Raw genomic sequence first — 18,544 nt, forward strand, 5'->3', positions numbered from 1 at the left:
CTGGAACTCGTTTTATTCATTCGTTTATTTTCTAACTGGATGTCTTGTGAAACATCTCACAAAATAACTTTATGTGGAAAATAATTTCACTGTCATTTTGAAATAGCAGTTTTACGACGCAAGTATTCTATCATTCTCTGTTCGTATAAAGCAGTTTGTGTTGACTTTTTGTATACTAACTGGAAAAACAGTACACTACTAAGACAAGTATACAGTTCGTATGTTGTATGGAATTGAGTCACAGAATATCCATTAGGACAGCTCATTATCATTTTTACTTGAATCAAACGAGACTTGGTGACCGAAGAAAAATTGATACATTCACTTTGTTGTCCTTCAAATCCACTTAACACACACTATGCATTCTGTTTTTGGTGGAAACGACACATACTGAAAATGCCACTCGGCATAACACGGCATTTATGAGGAACTGTGTGCGCCATACGAGTCCATATCCTGACAAAGAGCGGGCCCGCGCAGACTGCCGCTCACCATCATCATCATCATCATCATCATCATCATCATCTGAGGTTTGTGAAGAAAGGCGCTGCTTTGTTTCCATCGTGGCACTTCACCTCGCGGGTGCCTCCCACGCGTCACTCCCTGACTGTGGAGTTCTGACCGAAGAGGCCGCGATACACTTCGCTGCGTGCCTCGTCGCTCACCGAGCTGTGGTCGACGGGAGCCATGAAATTGACCAGCTTGCTGTGGATGTGGAATCGGACCCTACGCCCCTTGCTGGCTTTGGTGTCCACCTTCTTCTTGATCTTGCTGCGCAACTTCTGGATGGCCAGCCACTGCCTGCCCATGGCGACCTGGTCATTGGGGTCCGCTGCGCTCGTCTTGCGCTCGATCAGCTCCCTTAGCAGCTGGTGGTAGAAGTCGTCGTCGTCAAATATGTTCTCGTCCAGATCAGTTAGGTGCGTGTTTGCTTTCAGCTGCTGTTCCAGCTGCTGATCCAGCTCTCCTCCCTCTATGCAGACGTTTTCAGAAGGGAGAGCGGCGGCCTCTTTTTTCCCCAGGACCCTGTATTCCGAGCGCCGGGTCTGGGTGCGCCGCACCAGCCTCTCATTGTCCATCAGCACCTGCTCCACCTGGGTCAATATGTTTCGGTCGAACGCACCGAAACCCTTGCTGCTTTTGCCCATGATCAGTCTGGTTTTGTCATGCCACTTTTGCAACGTGGCGTTATTGTAAGGCTGGAAAGCGGCAAAGCGTTTGGCCATAAAGTCCGGGTATTCAGCCATCTCCAGTTTCCGCTTCGGCGCTCCACCCTTCGGCACGGACACCTCTTCATCCTCCATCTCATCACTGTTTATCTCCTCATCTTCACCCTGAGCTTCCGTCTTCCCCAGCGCGATGCTTCTCGTGTCTGCATTCTGGTACAGCAGCTGATCGTGCAGCTCCAGCAGGGATCTCTGAAGAGCTTTCAGAGCTTTGTGGGTGTTCTTCAGCTCCCCCGCAAGTTCGGCTCCGCCCCTCCTCTTGAACTCTGGGAAGGTCTGCGTCTGCGGAAGCTGGTTGGCGGTCACCAGAGCTTTCTGGATCTTGATTCGTCCCTCGAGCAGTTGGTCCCACAGGGCCAGCTGGTCCTTCACCGCCTTCCCCTTCTCGACCTCCATGTCTACTTTCTCTTGGGAAAATGTGCGGACAGTTCCCTCATCCACGGCGTCTTCGTCGTCGTCGCTGCCTTCGCTCTCCTCCTCGCCACTGTCGTCATCATCATCATCATCTTCTTCTTCTTCACTCACACCCAGGTCATCCATGTCCTCTGTCAGTTTGTGGAAGTCCACTCCCTGAGGAAGGGTGATGTCTGCACCCTTTGCCTTTGACGCCAGTTTAGCATCAGGGCCCACCAACTCCTCCTCCTCATCTTCAAAATCGTTTTCTTCATCATCTTCATCATCAGCTCCCTCATCCTCCACATACTCTACTTCTTCTAGCTCTTCTATGCTGCCCTCCTCCTCCTCCTCCTCCTCATCATCATCATCATCATCATCATCAGATGCCTCAATATCCATCAGCAGCTGTTCACGAGAGACTGTCTTCCCCACATACCGTCTGTCCGTTTCTGAGAGTAGGGATGTGTTGTGCTTCCGCAGGGCACTGAGGCCGACCCCATCTTCATCCTCGTCCTCATCGAATCTTTCGACCACTTTGGCTTTGGTCGCCTCGTCGCCGTCATCCTCTGGATCAGCAAATTTAGGCAAAGGATTCAACAAATCCTCAAGCTCAAGAGAAAAGGAGCCTGCCATGGATTAGAACGAACGACTACCGCCACACGTGTAAGAGCCGTGTCTTGGTGAGGGGAGTGATGACGTCAGTAATCTGCGACGACCGAAAAGAACCGTGTGAGAGTATTCCCTGAGTAGTTTTTTTCAGGCAGCACCTCTCCTTAGAGATGACATTTGGGTCCACAAGTTATCTGACTAAATATATACAACAGAGATAAATGGATATTTTGCCATTTTGAAGAAGGGGGTTGAATAGAGAAAGTATGAATTAATTTCAGGGATAGTAAGTACGTTCATAGGATAGGAAGAACCTCCTGAGAGACATTTTACGGGGCATCAAAGTGCACACTGCCCGTGACCATCTACGCATGCGTACATCGGTGGCGACGCACAAGGCTTCTTCCTACCCGAGTTTTGTTCGCGGGTCTCGACTAGAGACAGTACTTTCTGGAGAGTCAAGATGTCAACAAGTGACTTCTATTTGAGATATTATGTCGGGCACAAAGGAAAGTTTGGACATGAGTTTCTGGAATTTGAGTTCAGACCCGACGGTAAGTACAGTTTGGCCGGTAACGTTAATGCAAATGTGTTAGCTGCGTCTAAGCTAACGTCGCTAGCCATCCGGTAATGGCTAGGCCGCAGCGCACTCGAGACGAGTTGCGACCCCAATATGATCTCTTTTGTTTCCCCTGTATTGTAACTTGAATGCAAATAGTTAATATCTCGACTGAATTAATACCGCAAGACATATTTATTATAAACGCAGTGATATTTTGAGAAATACTTCATACCATATGAGCGCCATGTGGCCCGTAGGGATGTTAACAAACGGAGTTGTTAAGTTTTGCTTTGTTTAAATTGAACGTTTTCTTGCAGGCAAACTGAGGTACGCAAACAACAGCAACTACAAGAATGACGTCATGATCAGGAAAGAGGTACGTTAGTGTTTACGAACCAGTTACTGTAAACGGAATCATTTGCAGTCCGTGCTGTTTGGGTTTCTTTCATTGTCGACCATGGACACTGTGTAATGGAACCGTCGACATAAGAACCATATATTTGACTAAATTGTGATGGCAGGTTATTTCATGTAATATTGCATGTTACTGGGGGGGAGGTGGGGTGTTGTGGTCATTCATTAAGGGGCTTGATAGTGATGCTCAACCGAGCAGAAAGATTCATTGTTTCTCAGTCAAAACACAGCATGTAACATGAAATTCAGATAATCTCTCAGATGCATATGTCATATATTCTCACATCATATCTGTGTTTATAAATGTACGGCCCAGCTCCGCGCATTCACAAAGTTTGACCGCGTTCGTCTTTGCTCTGTGTACCGACCCAGGCATACGTACACAAAAGTGTGATGGAGGAGCTGAAGAGGATCATCGACGACAGTGAGATCACCAAGGAAGATGATGCTCTGTGGCCGCCTCCCGACAGAGTCGGCAGACAGGTTTGTGACTCGGTTCATCATCGGCGATCAGAATCGTTGATATGTTTACCCATCATCTCTCCAGTTCTGTCTTTTGGTGTAGTTTTTAACACTGTTGGCGTCAGATTTTCTGACCTCAATGGAAAGTTGTTGTTTTTTTTTGTCTTGACCTGATGTGTTTTTAAATGGGTCACAATTTTGTATAGCACATGCAGAGGACGCCACCGTTTGATACATTTTCAACATTGATCACATGGAGTCTCACACGTCACACATTTTGTCATCACCGGCGTTGTAGTAACTCAACTCTGCGTCGATGGATTTGACCCAAAAAACCCACAATTAAAGCCTTTAGAATCACTCGTCTGTCTTCGTCCTAATTTCCACAGGAGCTGGAGATCGTCATTGGGGACGAGCACATTTCATTCACAACTTCCAAAATTGGCTCTTTGATTGACGTCAACCAGTCCAAGTGAGTCATTTATCCAGTAGTGGGGAAAGTAGACGCTGTATACTTGTCGGTGACAAAGGGGCTTAACTTTTCCAATTGCACTGTGTTCCAGGGATCCTGAAGGTCTTCGCGTGTTCTATTACCTGGTGCAAGATCTGAAGTGTCTTGTATTCAGTCTCATCGGCCTCCACTTCAAGATCAAGCCTATCTAAATGTGGATTTTGCTCGTTTTAATTGATTTAGCTGATGTTTCTGTTGTAATACTGCATTTGTACATTTGCTTTGAGTGGAACTTTTTTATTTTAAATAAAGGGTGAGAGAAATGTACTACTTGTCTAAGCTGCTCGTAATATTTCATTACAAGTGTGCTTTGCTGGTATCAACACCATGGCTCAACTTCTATTGTATGTATTCTATGTTTTTATTCTAGTGTATAGAAATGCTTTTTTAGTAAAGTATCAATACTAAATGGGAAAATTGTTCATGCAACAGACATTAATGGAATAATGGTGCAAATGTGATTAAATTCAGTTTTATTTCAAAATATATTCAAACATCAATAAGGCTTTAAATGACAATTTAGACTTAAGTTATTACAGTGACAAACAGCAAATATTACGAACACTGGATCTCGTCACCTTTCACTGTATAATGTAACCCTAAAACAAAAATACTATATATATATATATATATATATATATATATATCTATATATCTCTCTCGATAGAGATATATGTAAATAGGACTTGTGGACACGCTGCAGGAATTCATGGACGTTGCGAGTCGGTTAGCTGGACACATGGCAACGGATCCAGTCGTCAAAGACATTGTAGGTAGGACCGAAACCATCGGGCACATACGGGGCAAAACCAGTGAAGTTCATAGCTTGGCTGGTTTCCAGGATGTTGTGGTTGATGGCGGCGTAAGCTGGGTCTGAGTAAAGGCTGTGCAGAGCCTCGTTCTTTGAATTAGCCAGGTATCGCAGGGCGAACAGGTGACGGTCAAAACCTTGTCCTAGTGAGAGAAATAAAAGACGTGGTTGGTGGTTGGTACAGAAGGTGTGTGTGTGTGTGTGTGTGTGTGTGTGTGTGTGTGTGTGTGTGTCTGTTTTGAGACCAGTTTTCTCAGAAATCCCTTTAAGGTTTAGGGTCATCTTAGTGAAAATATTAGATATTAAGTCTAGATACTGTTATATAAAATTACCTACAGGGAAGGTATATGTCAGTGTAGTGACTTCAAGTTTTAAAAAGTTTTCCAGCAGTGCTATTTATTATGCTATCTTGTTTCCTCCATTCCTTTCCTTGCCTCCTTTCATCATGAGAAGTCGAGGACATTAACAATAGAGACACTCTTGCCCCAGAGCTGTTTATAATGCCTACGAGCCGTCACTTTGAAGAGACGTCGGTTAAATATGTGTGATCTCTGTTAAATAAGCACACCGGTGTTTCATTACAACTTATATAGTTACTATTTATTCAATTCACAAGGTGGCATAATGTGAATTTTGAGTATAATCAGATTCTATTAAGGCACCTTTTAAACTGGGATGACACAGGGACATGTTAAACGTCTTAAAAGAAGTTAGCTTAGATAGCATACAATGTCAACATCAACATTACAATCAACATTTTTGATGACAAACACTTGTTTCTTATTTGAGCGTCTTTCCTTCCAGGACAGTGAAAATGTCCTCTAAGGACTTGTTGACACACTGCAGGAATTCATGGACGTTGCGAGTCGGGTAGCTGGACACATTGCAATGGATCCAGTCGTCGTGGACGCCATAGCCGACGCCAAAGCCGTCAGGCACCACCGGGACAAAGCCACCAAGATTCACGGCCGGACTGGTGAGGGTGCTTGTGGAGAGAATGTAATGGTTGATGGCGGCGTAAGCTGGGTCTGAGTAAAGGCTGTGCAGAGCCTCGTTCTTTGAATTAGCCAGGTATCGCAGGGCGAACAGGTGACGGTCAAAACCTTGTCCTAGTGAGAGAAATAAAAGACGTGGTTAGTACAGAAGATCAGAAGGTGTGTGTGTGTGTGTGTGTGTGTGTGTGTGTGTGTGTGTGTGTGTTTTGAGACCAGTTTTGTCTGAAATAGACCCCAAATAATATGTCTACAGGACCACTTTGAATATTTCACTAATTGCAATCCTTTAACTACATGTATAAACGTCTCATACCCATAGCTGCTTCTTTGGTGAGCTGTCCATGATATTTAGAGCATTCACTCAACATGGCCTGTAGTTGCTCCACACTGTGTTGTTCTGGATGGAAAACAAAGGCGTGTGAACATCGTTTTGTGTGTATGGTGGCTGGCCGGATGATTTCTGTGCGGCCGTGCCTGAACGCTGCAGTGCTGCAGGACTCATATGTGGCTACTGTCTGTCCATACTGCCTCAGGAAAGCCATTTGAAAAGCCAGCTGGGCTACAGCATCTGGACTCATCTTGCTGTTCTTCAACTGTGCCTTGCCACCTTTCTTGAACTCAATGGCGTCGACGGTGAGTTCCGATACGGCTGAGTCAAAGTTCTCCTTGGCTCTTTTGATGCCATTCTCCAGCTCGCTGTCCAGGTTGAACTGCAGTCTGCGCACAGCAGAGGCTGAATCCACAGCAGCAGCAGCAGAACCCGGGTTTACCAGCGGCCGCTCCGTTGTGTCTTTGAAGATCTCATTGAGAAAAAGAAGTACAGCTACGCCGTCGCCCCAGGAGTGCTCAAAATTAATGGCTGCCTGTCCATCTTTGGTCAGAATGACTGTGAAGGACTTGTCAAACCATCGGTTGCAGCCGTTGCCGTGCATCATGTTGTGGGCGATGTGGATGTGGTCCTTCATGCTCTCATCGTCCAGACTGAGACAGAAAAGAGCGCTGTCAACAATCCGTAAATCCTCTGCGTTTCCAGCCGATATCAGCTTGTCCCTCAGTCCGGCCCACACGTCCCTGTTCTCACTGGTCAGGACCCCGACAGGAAAGGCAGCCGCTGGCATTGGGTCGCACAAAATGTACTTCAAGTGGGACTGAATCTCTGCAGGCGTCACCAAATTCCCATCCCTGTCTACAATGTCAAACACATACATGTTGCCTTTCCTCATAACTAGGAGATGTCGCGCTTTCTCGTCGGTGAAGAGCTCATCTCTCCCCCTCTTGGGGATCCGAGTTGTGTTGAAGAGGTGCAAGAATGGAGACATGTCCAGGGGGCGAGACGGTGAAGACGGGACCCAGCGGATGAACCTCTTGAAGCTGTCTGTGTCACTCTTTGCCGGGTTGAGGTGGAAAGCCTCTGGCTCCAGTAATTCGGCTCGCAGCGTTTTCATGAAGCGCACTGCTGAACACACCACGTTGGTCGCCCGCACGAGCTGATCATTGTACTCCGTCTTAGGGTCAGGATGGAAGAGTATGAAGGGGTTGGTCTGTATCACAGAGAAGCGATCAGAAAGAAACTTGTTCATCCATGGTCCTAAGAGAAAAGAAATCAAACAGATTCATTAGTGATTGTAAGCATTTGAGATGCTCAATGTTAGGGCGGTAAGTCACAATGACACGCTCACCTGAGATGTAGCTGGTGTGTTTATTGTTTTTGTCCTGAGCTACCAGTTCCTCATGTAGCTGTTTCCCCACACCGTTCTGGAAATCCTGTGCAATTTTCTCTGTTGTTCTAAGGATTCACAGTTTAGATTGTTGCAGGTGAGATTCAAGTAGTTAATACCACAACATTTCAAAAACATTGCATTATAAAGGTTGATTCTTTATTTAAAAGCATACCTGAACTGGTCATCATCCAGCAGAGGCCTCTGTGCAGCTAAATACCTCCTGACAGTGTCCTCCAGCTTTGGTATGGGTAGCCTAAACAATTCAAAACACTTGTTCACATTTTGCCATGCTAAGATAAAATTATATAATACTTTTATAGTCCAACAGCGGAGAAATTTGCAATGCAAAAATGAAGATTCTTTGATTGATGCTATAGCGACTAATTTCAGCAATTAGCCACTCGGCTGTGTTTCAGGAGATTCTAGGCTTATTCTCTGTTGGGTGAGGTTCCCGTTTAGTTGAGCATTCGGTTTACAGATTGAGTACATTTATGTTGCAAGCAAAACCTGTGTGGCGATGTGATGACTGACTTGGCTTTCTGGTGTGGCTGTTCAGTGAATACAATCGTGTAACCCCTGTGCAATCTCCCCCGTAACCCATGCATCTTGATGCCTGACTGTTGCACCTGTGCCCCATATAGAATTTACCTGTCCCACCCTAATCCACGCTCCTACAGATGCAATATGCTGTCGTCTCTTTTAAGCGTTCAGAAAATGAACAGTAGCAAGACTGGCATAGTCCTCGTGAATCCATATATTTACAGTTAACAGTCTAAACCTGACTTTGACAGTCACTGTGTTGAGAGTCATGTGAAATAACATGTCTGACAAACGTCACATTTGGTTCCTTACCTGGGTAAACTCTTCTGGTAATGCATCAATGGACCAAAACTTTGGCTCAAGTACTCAGTTGAAGACCCCTTTTTGCTGCCGTAGTTCCGCTTATTGATGCTCAGAGCAGCGGCTCTTAGATGAATTCTAGATTTCCTCAGAGAAGCGACACATTGCACTGAAAGCAGTCTGGCCATGGTGCTCTTATCAGACTAAATATCTACTGGGTTATTATATACGTGAAGCTGTTCTGGAAAGTTTCTATGTAAATCGGGAGAAGAATTTGTAGTTCAATCAATTGAAAGTCTTGATGAGAATCAAAGTTGTCTGGTCGTTTATTTGCTTGCAAGCGGAAGATTGTACAACAGAGCACGTATCACAGCAGTCTGTTGAAAAAGCCTTCAACGAAACACAATATTCAATATCCTTTATACAGTTGTTATCTATTTAAGGGAGTCACACCCACAAGGGCTTATCTCGTTGTATTGTGCTGAGTTCCCTCAGCTTCGATACACAAGGTAACAAAAAATATCAGGAGCATACGCTGTTATTCCCAGATAGTTGTTTCTGCTACTTTTTTAGTAGCCTTTTCCTTTAATAGCTGATAAGTAAGTTTCTGGTTCAGAGCAAGGACACAGTTATTTATGCATATTTTTACCATTACAAAGCACACCGGCTGAAGCTAACGGGCAATGACAAAATCTAAAAAGACAACTGCGTCACTTTCGCGTGAGGTTTAACAAAAGACATTCTTGCCCCAGAGCTGTTTAAATATAATGTGTGATCTCTGTTAAATAAACACACCGGTGTTTCATTACAACTTATATAGTTACTATTCAGTCAATTCACAAGGTGGCATAATGTGAATTTTGAGTATAATCAGATTCTATTAAGGCACCTTTTAAACTGGGATGACACAGGGACATGTTAAACGTTTTAAAAGAAAAGAAGTTAGCTTAGATAGCATACAATGTCTCTAAACTACAAGTAGCCTACAGATCGGATCTAACAGGAAGTGACTGTTTCTTTGACTTCCTCTTTATTCTTTGAAGACGGCTGAAAACTGTCCGACTCGACCGCAGTTTTTTTTGGCCCCGGAAGCCTTTCTCATTTCCCAGTTTGTACATCCTCGATTCCTTTCTTCTCCTCCTCTCCTCGTGTACTGAGTCCCGCCCCACGAGAGATGCGCGCGGAGGAAGCAAGGATGGAGACACGAGGAGAGAGGAGTCAAGGCAACAGTCGGAGCCGTCACTGTAAAGCGGAGTCAATTAAATATGGTCTCATTAACTAAGCTACTCGTAAAGTGTCCTTTGCTGGTATCAACACTATGGCTTAACCTGTAATGATAATTTTACAGTATATATTTTCTATTCTCCTCTCTGGGGAGCCATCACCTTGGTGGAGAGGTTTGAGTGCCCCCATGACCCTGAGGGCTATATTGTCTGAAGCCTAGAGCTCCTGGTAGGGTCTCCCATGGCAAATTGGTCTCAGGCGAAGGGCCAGACTAAGAATGGTTCAAAAACCCCAATGAAAAAACTAAGAAGAGTTGAGGAGACCCTACCCGGAGGAAGCCCGGGACCCACGTCTGGAGCCAGGCCCAGTCGGAGGGCCCGACAGCGAGCGCCTGGTTACCGGGTTTGCCACGGAGCCCGGCCGGGCACAGCCCAAAGCAGCAACGTGGCACCCCCCTCCTTTCCATCCTGTGGGCTCACCACCTGCGGGAGGAACCGCTGGGGTTGGGTGCGCTGCCCCATGGGTGGCAGTGAAGGCCAGGGACCTCGACGGACCAGACCCGGGCGGCAAATGGCTGGGGTCGTGGAACGTCACCTCTCTGTGGGGGAAGGAGCCGGAGCTTGTGCGGGAGGTGGAATGCTACCAGTTAGATCTGGTGGGGCTTACCTCTACGCACTGCATCGGTTCTGGAACCGTACTCCTAGATAGGGGTTGGACTCTTTTCTTCTCTGGAGTTGCCCAGGGTGTGAGGCGCCAGGCGGGTGTGGGGATACTCACAAATCCCCGGCTGAGTGCCGCTGCGTCGGAGTTTACCCCGGTGGACGAGAGGGTCGCCTCCCTACGCCTGCGGGTTATGGGGGGGAAAACTCTGACCGTTGTCTGTGCATATGCATCGAACAACAGTTCAGAGTATTCGGCCTTCTTAGAGACTCTGACTGGAGTCCTGTATGGGGGATTTCAAAGCGCACGTGGGCAACGATGGGGATACCTGGAGAGGCGTGATTGGGAGGAACGGCCTACCTGATCTAAATCCGAGCGGTCGTTTGTTGTTGGACTTCTGTGCTAGTCATGGATTGTCCATAACGAACACCATGTTCGAGCATAAGGATGTTCATAAGTGTACGTGGTACCAGAGCACCCTAGGCCGAAGGTCGATGATCGATTTTGTTATCGTATCATCGGATCTGAGGCCGTATGTTTTGGACACTCGGGTGAAGAGAGGGGCGGAGCTGTCAACTGATCACCATCTGGTTGTGAGTTGGATCAGAGGGTGGTGGAAAACTCTGGACAGACCTGGTAAGCCCAAACGGGTAGTGCGGGCAAACTGGGAACGTCTGGAGGAGGCCTCTGTCCGGGAGATCTTCAACTCACACCTCCGGCAGAGCTTTTCTAGCATCCCTGTAGAGGTTGGGGGCATCGAACAGGAATGGACGATGTTCAAAGCTTCTTTTGCCAAAGCTACGGCGGTGAGCTGTGGTCTCAAGGTCTTAGGTGCCTCAAGGGGTGGTAATCCTCGAACACCGTGGTGGACACCGGTGGTCAGGGAAGCCGTCCAACTGAAGAAAGAGGCTTTCCAGGATATGTTATCCCGGAGGACTCCTGAGGCAGTTGCAAGGTACCGACAGACCCAAAGGGCTACAGCCGCTGCCGTGAAGGAGGCAAAGCAGCGGGTGTGGGAGGAGTTCGGAGTAGCCATGGAGAAGGACTTTCGGTCGGCACCAAGGTGTTTCTGGAAAACCATCCGGAACCTCAGGAGGGGGAAACGGGGAAACATCCAAGCTGTATACAGTAAGGATGGGACTCTGTTGACTTCAACTGAGGGGGTAATCGGGCGGTGGAAGGAGCACTTTGAGGAACTCAGTCCAGAAATGCTGAAGGCACTGGGTGTGGAGGGGCTGTCTTGGATGACACGTCTCTTCAACATTGTGTGGAGGTCTGGGACGGTGCCTAGGGAGTGGCAGACCGGGGTGGTGGTTCCCCTGTTCAAAAAGGGGGACCAGAGGGTGTGTGCCAATTACCGCGGTATCACACTACTCAGCCTCCCTGGTAAAGTCTACTCCAAGGTGCTGGAAAGGAGGGTTCGGCCGATAGTCGAACCTCGGATTGAAGAGGAACAATGCGGATTCCATCCTGGCCGTGGAACAACGGACCAGCGCTTCACTCTCGCAAGGATCTTGGAGGGGGCTTGGGAATACGCCTATCCGGTCTACATGTGTTTTGTGAACCTGGAGAAGGCGTATGACCGGGTCCCCCGGGAGATACTGTGGGAGGTGCTGCGGGAGTATGGGGTGAGGGGGCCATCCAATCCCTGTACGCCCAAAGCGAGAGCTGTGTCTGGGTTCTCGGCAGTAAGTCGGACTCGTTTCCGGTGAGGGTTGGCCTCCGCCAGGGCTGTGCTTTGTCACCAATCCTGTTTGTGGTATTCATGGACAGGATATCGAGGCGTAGTCATGGGGAGGAGTGTTTACAGTTCGGTGGGCTAAGGATTGCATCGCTGCTGTTTGCAGATGATGTGGTCCTGATGTCTTCATCGGGCTGTGACCTCCAGCACTCACTGGATTGGTTCGCAGCCGAGTGTGAAGCGGTTGGGATGAGGATCAGCACCTCTAAATCTGAGGCCATGGTTCTCAGCAGGAAACCGGTGGATTGCCCACTGAGTCCTTACCCCAAGTGAAGGAGTTCAAGTACCTCGGGGTCTTGTTCGCGAGTGAGGGAACAATGGAACGTGAGATTGGCCGGAGAATCGGAGCACCTGGGGCGGTATTGCAGTCGCTCTACCGCACCGTTGTGACGAAAAGAGAGCTGAGCAGCAAGGCAAAGCTCTCTATCTACCGGGCAATCTTCGTTCCTACCCTCACCTATGGTCATGTGGACTGGGTCATGACCGAAAGAATTAGATCGTGGGTACAAGCGGCCAAAATGGGTTTCCTCAGGAGGGTGGCTGACATCTCCCTTAGAGATAGGGTGAGAAGTTCGGTCATCCGTGAGGGACTCGGAGTAGAGCCGCTGTTCCTTTGAGTGGAAAGGAGCCAGTTGAGTTGGTTCGGGCATCTGGTGAGGATGCCACCTGGATGCCTCCCTAGGGAGGTGTTCCAGGCACGACCAGCTGGGAGGAGACCCTGAGGGAGGCCCAGGACCAGGTGGAGGGACTAAATCTCCAAACTAGCCTGGGAGCGCTTCGGGATCCCCCAGTCAGACCCGATCCCGGATAAGCGGTTGAAGATGAGATGAGAGATATTCTATATTCTATTCTTTTGCGTCAAAATGTATTTATCAACAAACATTTCTGAAACAATGGAGCTAATGTCATTCAATTTTTATTTCAAAATACATTCAAACAAAAGTTATTACAGTGACAATCAGCAATTGCGCTGTTGAATTCACATTTTAATGAGACACAGGAGGTGACTTCATCCTCTAATTTGTATTGCAGAGAAGTTCTACATCTGTGAAGCCATGCTGCATAAATAATATCACTGGCACTTTGAATGTTGTCACCTCTCACTGTATAATGTCACCCTAACACACAAAAACACCGCTAACGATTAAAACCAGGCTAAAGTACACTGCTGACTTCACAGATGAAGTCTGGCAAAGACAGTTGATTGAATCTGGTTCAGTGGAAAGTTCGTTTTTTCCAGTATTTTAGGTTCAATGTGTTTTTTTATTATACAATAAATCTCATGTCTTGTGTCCGCATTCGAAAGTTTACACTTTAATTTATTTTCCATTACGTCATATTATGTTTTAAACCCTTTAAAGTGTCAACCATCAAATGAATGAAAATAAAAACACATATTTAAGCACTGCGATTCTCCTTGTGTTTATTTCGTGGTGTATTAAATATTCATATTCATCTCACTGTCTGCATGGTGGCCCAGAGAAGTTAATCAATCACCACTGTTCCATAAAAAAAAAAGAAAAAAAAAAAGACATTTTTGATGACAAACACTTGTTTCTTATTTGAGCGTCTTTCCTTCCAGGACAGTGAAAATGTCCTCTAAGGACTTGTGGACACACTGCAGGAATTCATGGACGTTGCGAGTCGGGTAGCTGGACACATTGCAGCCGATCCAGTCGTCGTGGACGCCATAGCCGACGCCAAAGCCGTCGGGCACCACCGGGGCAAAGCCACCAAGATTCACGGCCGGACTGGTGAGGGTGCTTGTGGAGAGAATGTTGTGGTTGATGGCGGCGTAAGCTGGGTCTGAGTAAAGGCTGTGCAGAGCCTCGTTCTTTGAATTAGCCAGGTATCGCAGGGCGAACAGGTGACGGTCAAAACCTTGTCCTAGTGAGAGAAATAAAAGACGTGGTTAGTACAGAAGATCAGGTGTGTGTGTGTGTGTGTGTGTGTGTGTTTTGAGACCAGTTTTGTCTGAAATAGACCCCAAATAATATGTCTACAGGACCACTTTGAATATTTCACTAATTGCAATCCTTTAACTACATGTATAAACGTCTCATACCCATAGCTGCTTCTTTGGTGAGCTGTCCATGATATTTAGAGCATTCACTCAACATGGCCTGTAGTTGCTCCACACTGTGTTGTTCTGGATGGAAAACAAAGGCGTGTGAACATCGTTTTGTGTGTATGGTGGCTGGCCGGATGGTTTCTGTGCGGCCGTGCCTGAACGCTGCAGTGCTGCAGGACTCATATGTGGCTACTGTCTGTCCATACTGCCTCAGGAAAGCCATTTGAAAAGCCAGCTGGGCTACAGCATCTGGACTCATCTTGCTCTTCTTCAACTGTGCCTTGCCACCTTTCTTGAACTCCATGGCGTCGACGGTGAGTTCCGATACGGCTGAGTCAAAGTTCTCCTTGGCTCTTTTGATGCCATTCTCCAGCTCGCTGTCCAGGTTGAACTGCAGTCTGCGCACAGCAGAGGCCGAATCCACAGCAGCAGCAGCAGAACCCGGGTTTACCAGCGGCCGCTCCGTTGTGTCTTTGAAGATCTCATTTTGGACGCGAAGTACAGCTACGCCGTCGCCCCAGGAGTGCTCAAAATTAATGGCTGCCTGTCCATCTTTGGTCAGAATGACTGTGAAGGACTTGTCAAACCACCGGTTGCAGCCGTCGCCGTGCAGCATGTTGTGGGAGATGTGGATGTGGTCCTTCATGCTCTCGTCGTCCAGACTGAGACAGAAAAGAGCGCTGTCAACAATCCGTAAATCCTCTGCGTTTCCAGCCGATATCAGCTTGTCCCTCAGTCCGGCCCACACGTCCCTGTTCTCACTGGTCAGGACCCCGACAGGAAAGGCAGCCGCTGGCGTTGGGTCGCACAAAATGTACTTCAAGTGGGACTGAATCTCTGCAGGCGTCACCAAATTCCCATCCCTGTCTACAATGTCAAACACATACATGTTGCCTTTCCTCATCACTAGGAGATGTCGCGCTTTCTCGTCGGTGAAGAGCTCATCTCTCCCCCTCTTGGGGATCCGAGTTGAGTTGAAGAGGCGAAAGTACTGAGACATGTCCAGGGGGTAAGCGTTCACCATGTACGCTCCGTACCAAGACAGCGAAGACGGGACCCAGCGGATGAACCTCTTGAAGCCGTCTGTGTCACTCTTTGCCGGGTTGAGGTGGAAAACCTCTGGCTCCAGTAATCCGGCTCGCAGCGTTTTCATGAAGCGCACTGCTGAACACACCACGTTGGTCGCCCGCACGAGCTGATCATTGTACTCCGTCTTAGGGTCAGGATTGAAGGACATGAAGGGGTTGAAGTTCAGCACCACAGAGTCACGAGCAGACAGATACATGTCAAACCAAGGTCCTGAGAGAAAAGAAATCAAACAGATTCATTAGTGATTGTAAGCATTTGAGATGCTCAATGTTAGGGCGGTAAGTCACAATGACACGCTCACCTGAGATGTAGCTGGTGTGTTTATTGTTTTTGTCCTGAGCTACCAGTTCCTCATGTAGCTGATTCCCCACACCGTTCTGGAAATCCTGTGCAATTTTCTCTGTTGTTCTAAGGATTCACAGTTTAGATTGTTGCAGGTGAGATTCAAGTATGTATTGACCAGTAAGTTTCAAATAACTTCTTTAAAAGGTTTGATTTTCCCTCTGAAAACTCACCTGAACTGGTCATCATCCAACAGAGGCCTCTGTGCAGCTAAGTACCTCCCGACAGTGTCCTCCAGCTTTGGTATGGGTAGTCTAAACAATTCAAAAAACGAGTGACCAAATGTAGCATCTGAACAGTCCAGTAAATGTGTCATATCAATAGATGTCATGCAAACGCCCCCTAGTGGTCACTGACCTAAAATCAAGTGCTCTTTCACCTACATCCATTATTAACTCGGAACACCTTGCTACCTCCACCTGTCATCTCCAAGGTAGTTTAGATTCAAACTAGACCCGAGTCATGTTGGTTCAAAGCTAACCGTTAACGGTAGAGAAACGTGAAACATGCGTCAGACATTCGGCTCCTTACCTGGGTAAACTCTTCTGGTAATGCATCGATGGCACGACACTCTGGTGCAAATACTCGGTTGAAGACCCCTTTTTGCTGCTGTAGTTCCGCGTACTGACGCCCAGAGCAGCAGCTCTTAAATGAATTCCGGATTTCCTCAGAGAGGCAACACATTGCAGTGGAAGCGGACTGGCCATGGTGCTAGCTAGCATACTGAACACCCAACTAGTTATCAGGTTATTGACGACGTAAAGCACACCAGCTGAAGCTAACGGATATAAAGACGAACCTACAGATGCTTGCGTGTCACAGCCACTAGCATTAGCTGGTAAATATATAAACTCCTCTCTCGACTTGTTACAAAAACAGTTCAAATGATAAATTAGAGCAACAATAAACAAATACTAACTGAATTGACAACAGGAAGTTTAACTTTCAACACGTCACGTGACTTCTTCTTCTACGTCTACCTACCGGGCAGCGTGTCACCTTCCTCTATACAGTCTACACATGCGCAGTGTAACTGGAGCTTTGACTTTTGGAGGTTACAGCTAGAGCCGTTTAATCATGCAGCCGGACACCAGGAAGTGCGTCTGGCTTTGAGGCTAATTTTACATTGTGGCCAAACAATGGATTTATTTTCGGGTCTGTCACGTGATGCCACGGGGCTCATTCATACTTTTTTTAATTCTTTTTTTTTATTTAGGTAAATCAACTTCCCAGTGCGAACACATGAATAGCCTTTATTTCAATAATTACGTATTAAAAGTTGTAAAATGCACTTATAGCCAATTCCAGAGTTATTTTCCTGCCTCTGACCAACGAGGCTCCATAATGCAGAAGATCCGGGTATTTCTATCAGAATTAATTGGATTCAACAGAAAAAGATCCGATAATTAAGGTTTACATAGTGGAGGTAACTGGCGGTGTTGGTTCCACTCGGATGGGTGGAAACAAGCACACGTGGTGCTGATTTACTCAGACTCATACTTAACCCTAGTAACTTTACGGTCTTAGCCCTCGAGATGTTTTTAGTGCTTTAGTGCCACAAGGATAACAGATCAGGGAGGTCAGGTACAAATCCTGTGGGTTCCAGTGCACAGGGGTGAGGATGGATGAGTTGGCAAACAAAGCAAATTAGTATAAGTTAGACAGAGGTCAAGTGTCTAAATTGGGGAGAAATTAACCAAAAGTGGCAAGAGAGGTTGGAGCAACATTACCAAGGGTAGGTAGTGGGCACATGAGAGAGGAAACTGTGTTGACAAGGTTAAGGTTGGGACATTATGCACTAAACAAAACACTGAAGATGATAGGGAATCACCACACAGGTTTGTGGGAGGGATGCTGGGAAGGGGAGTCAGTTGAGCATGTAGTTCTGCAGGAATGCATGAAAGATTACCGAGCAAGGGTGAAAGAGCACGGGCGAGGGTAGTGTTAGCTTTCTTAAGGGGCGTAGGTATGAATAGTGTCTCAGTTGAGTTTATTTATTTTTTGGTAATGATTATGCAACTTTTTAAGGTCAGACAGTAACCAATAGTCAATGCAAACATACCGCATGTAAAATCAAACATGCAGTATGACATTTAAAAAACACATTCCCAGGCTAAGATCTTAACATTTGCAATATTTCTGATGCATCGTGCAGAAAAAGTGTAAACTTTAGCCGACGGCTCACTTGCTGTGAACCATGCATTTCTTATATATTGTTATGTGGTGTTGTGGCCAGCAGAGTGCAGTGTTTTCCTGATTTGTAAATTAAGATCACTAAGCTGTGTGGTCTGAGCTAAAAAACACACACAGATACACCACAGAGAGAGGGCTTCTCATGTCGGGTGAGAGAGTGATGTATGCCTCCACTCATGCTGTGTACATTAAATGCAGTGTCATTTAATTTATAGACAACAGAAATCAGATCACATTTAAATTGGCTGTCTGATTGGATCATATCCAACAGTTATGCACATGTTGATATATATATATATATATATATATATATATATATATATATATATGCTTACCTCATCACATTTTTCTCAGTCTGCATCATTTATAATGATTCCACAGAACATTGTGGGAACATTCTTGTAATAATTTACAGTTACACGTTTTTGTATCGATTATTTGACTCTAATGCAAGATGTATGTGATAAGACATGCTTGGGACAGCAGCACTGCTTTTGCTAAATTCAAACCCACACAGAGGCAGACAACACAATAGGCCTCACCCCTCATTTCCACTTAAACCATTTGGAACAACGGCAATAGCTATACTGTATAACTGTCAATAATATAGCGTATACAAAGGAATATTTTTTGCTTAATTTTCACTAAAATGCTTACTCAGATATGTGGCTGTGAAA

The 18,544-nt window shown here is 46.4% G+C and overlaps 4 protein-coding genes across 4 annotated transcripts; 1 reads left to right on the forward strand and 3 right to left on the reverse strand.

Annotated features, from left to right (window-relative positions):
- Window positions 1-7: 7 nt before the first annotated feature.
- On the reverse strand, window positions 8-2,297 carry aatf (apoptosis antagonizing transcription factor). The gene has a single exon (XM_068707947.1). The coding sequence runs from the start codon at window positions 2,253-2,255 to the stop codon at window positions 597-599; it is 1,659 nt and encodes a 552-aa protein (XP_068564048.1). The 5' UTR covers window positions 2,256-2,297; the 3' UTR covers window positions 8-596.
- A 304-nt stretch (window positions 2,298-2,601) lies between these two features.
- On the forward strand, window positions 2,602-4,447 carry magoh (mago homolog, exon junction complex subunit). Its single transcript, XM_068707948.1, has 5 exons — window positions 2,602-2,785; window positions 3,111-3,169; window positions 3,580-3,690; window positions 4,059-4,141; window positions 4,233-4,447. The coding sequence occupies exons 1-5, from the start codon at window positions 2,695-2,697 to the stop codon at window positions 4,330-4,332; spliced, it is 444 nt and encodes a 147-aa protein (XP_068564049.1). The 5' UTR covers window positions 2,602-2,694; the 3' UTR covers window positions 4,333-4,447.
- Window positions 4,448-5,565: 1,118 nt separating this feature from the next.
- LOC137870552 (carnitine O-palmitoyltransferase 2, mitochondrial-like) lies at window positions 5,566-8,930 on the reverse strand. The gene is made up of 5 exons (XM_068707946.1): window positions 8,560-8,930; window positions 7,880-7,960; window positions 7,666-7,772; window positions 6,300-7,574; window positions 5,566-6,100 (listed from the first exon to the last, which is right to left on the reverse strand). The coding sequence occupies exons 1-5, from the start codon at window positions 8,733-8,735 to the stop codon at window positions 5,772-5,774; spliced, it is 1,968 nt and encodes a 655-aa protein (XP_068564047.1). The 5' UTR covers window positions 8,736-8,930; the 3' UTR covers window positions 5,566-5,771.
- Window positions 8,931-13,072: 4,142 nt separating this feature from the next.
- Window positions 13,073-16,682, reverse strand: LOC137870551 (carnitine O-palmitoyltransferase 2, mitochondrial-like). Its single transcript, XM_068707945.1, has 5 exons — window positions 16,206-16,682; window positions 15,848-15,928; window positions 15,634-15,740; window positions 14,238-15,542; window positions 13,073-14,059 (listed from the first exon to the last, which is right to left on the reverse strand). The coding sequence occupies exons 1-5, from the start codon at window positions 16,394-16,396 to the stop codon at window positions 13,731-13,733; spliced, it is 2,013 nt and encodes a 670-aa protein (XP_068564046.1). The 5' UTR covers window positions 16,397-16,682; the 3' UTR covers window positions 13,073-13,730.
- Between the last annotated feature and the right edge of the window lie 1,862 nt (window positions 16,683-18,544).

The sequence above is a fragment of the Cebidichthys violaceus genome, unplaced genomic scaffold, assembly GCF_023349555.1.
Source record: "Cebidichthys violaceus isolate CVI_PGR_0920_01 unplaced genomic scaffold, fCebVio1.0.p SCAF_13, whole genome shotgun sequence".
NCBI lineage: Eukaryota > Metazoa > Chordata > Actinopteri > Perciformes > Stichaeidae > Cebidichthys > Cebidichthys violaceus.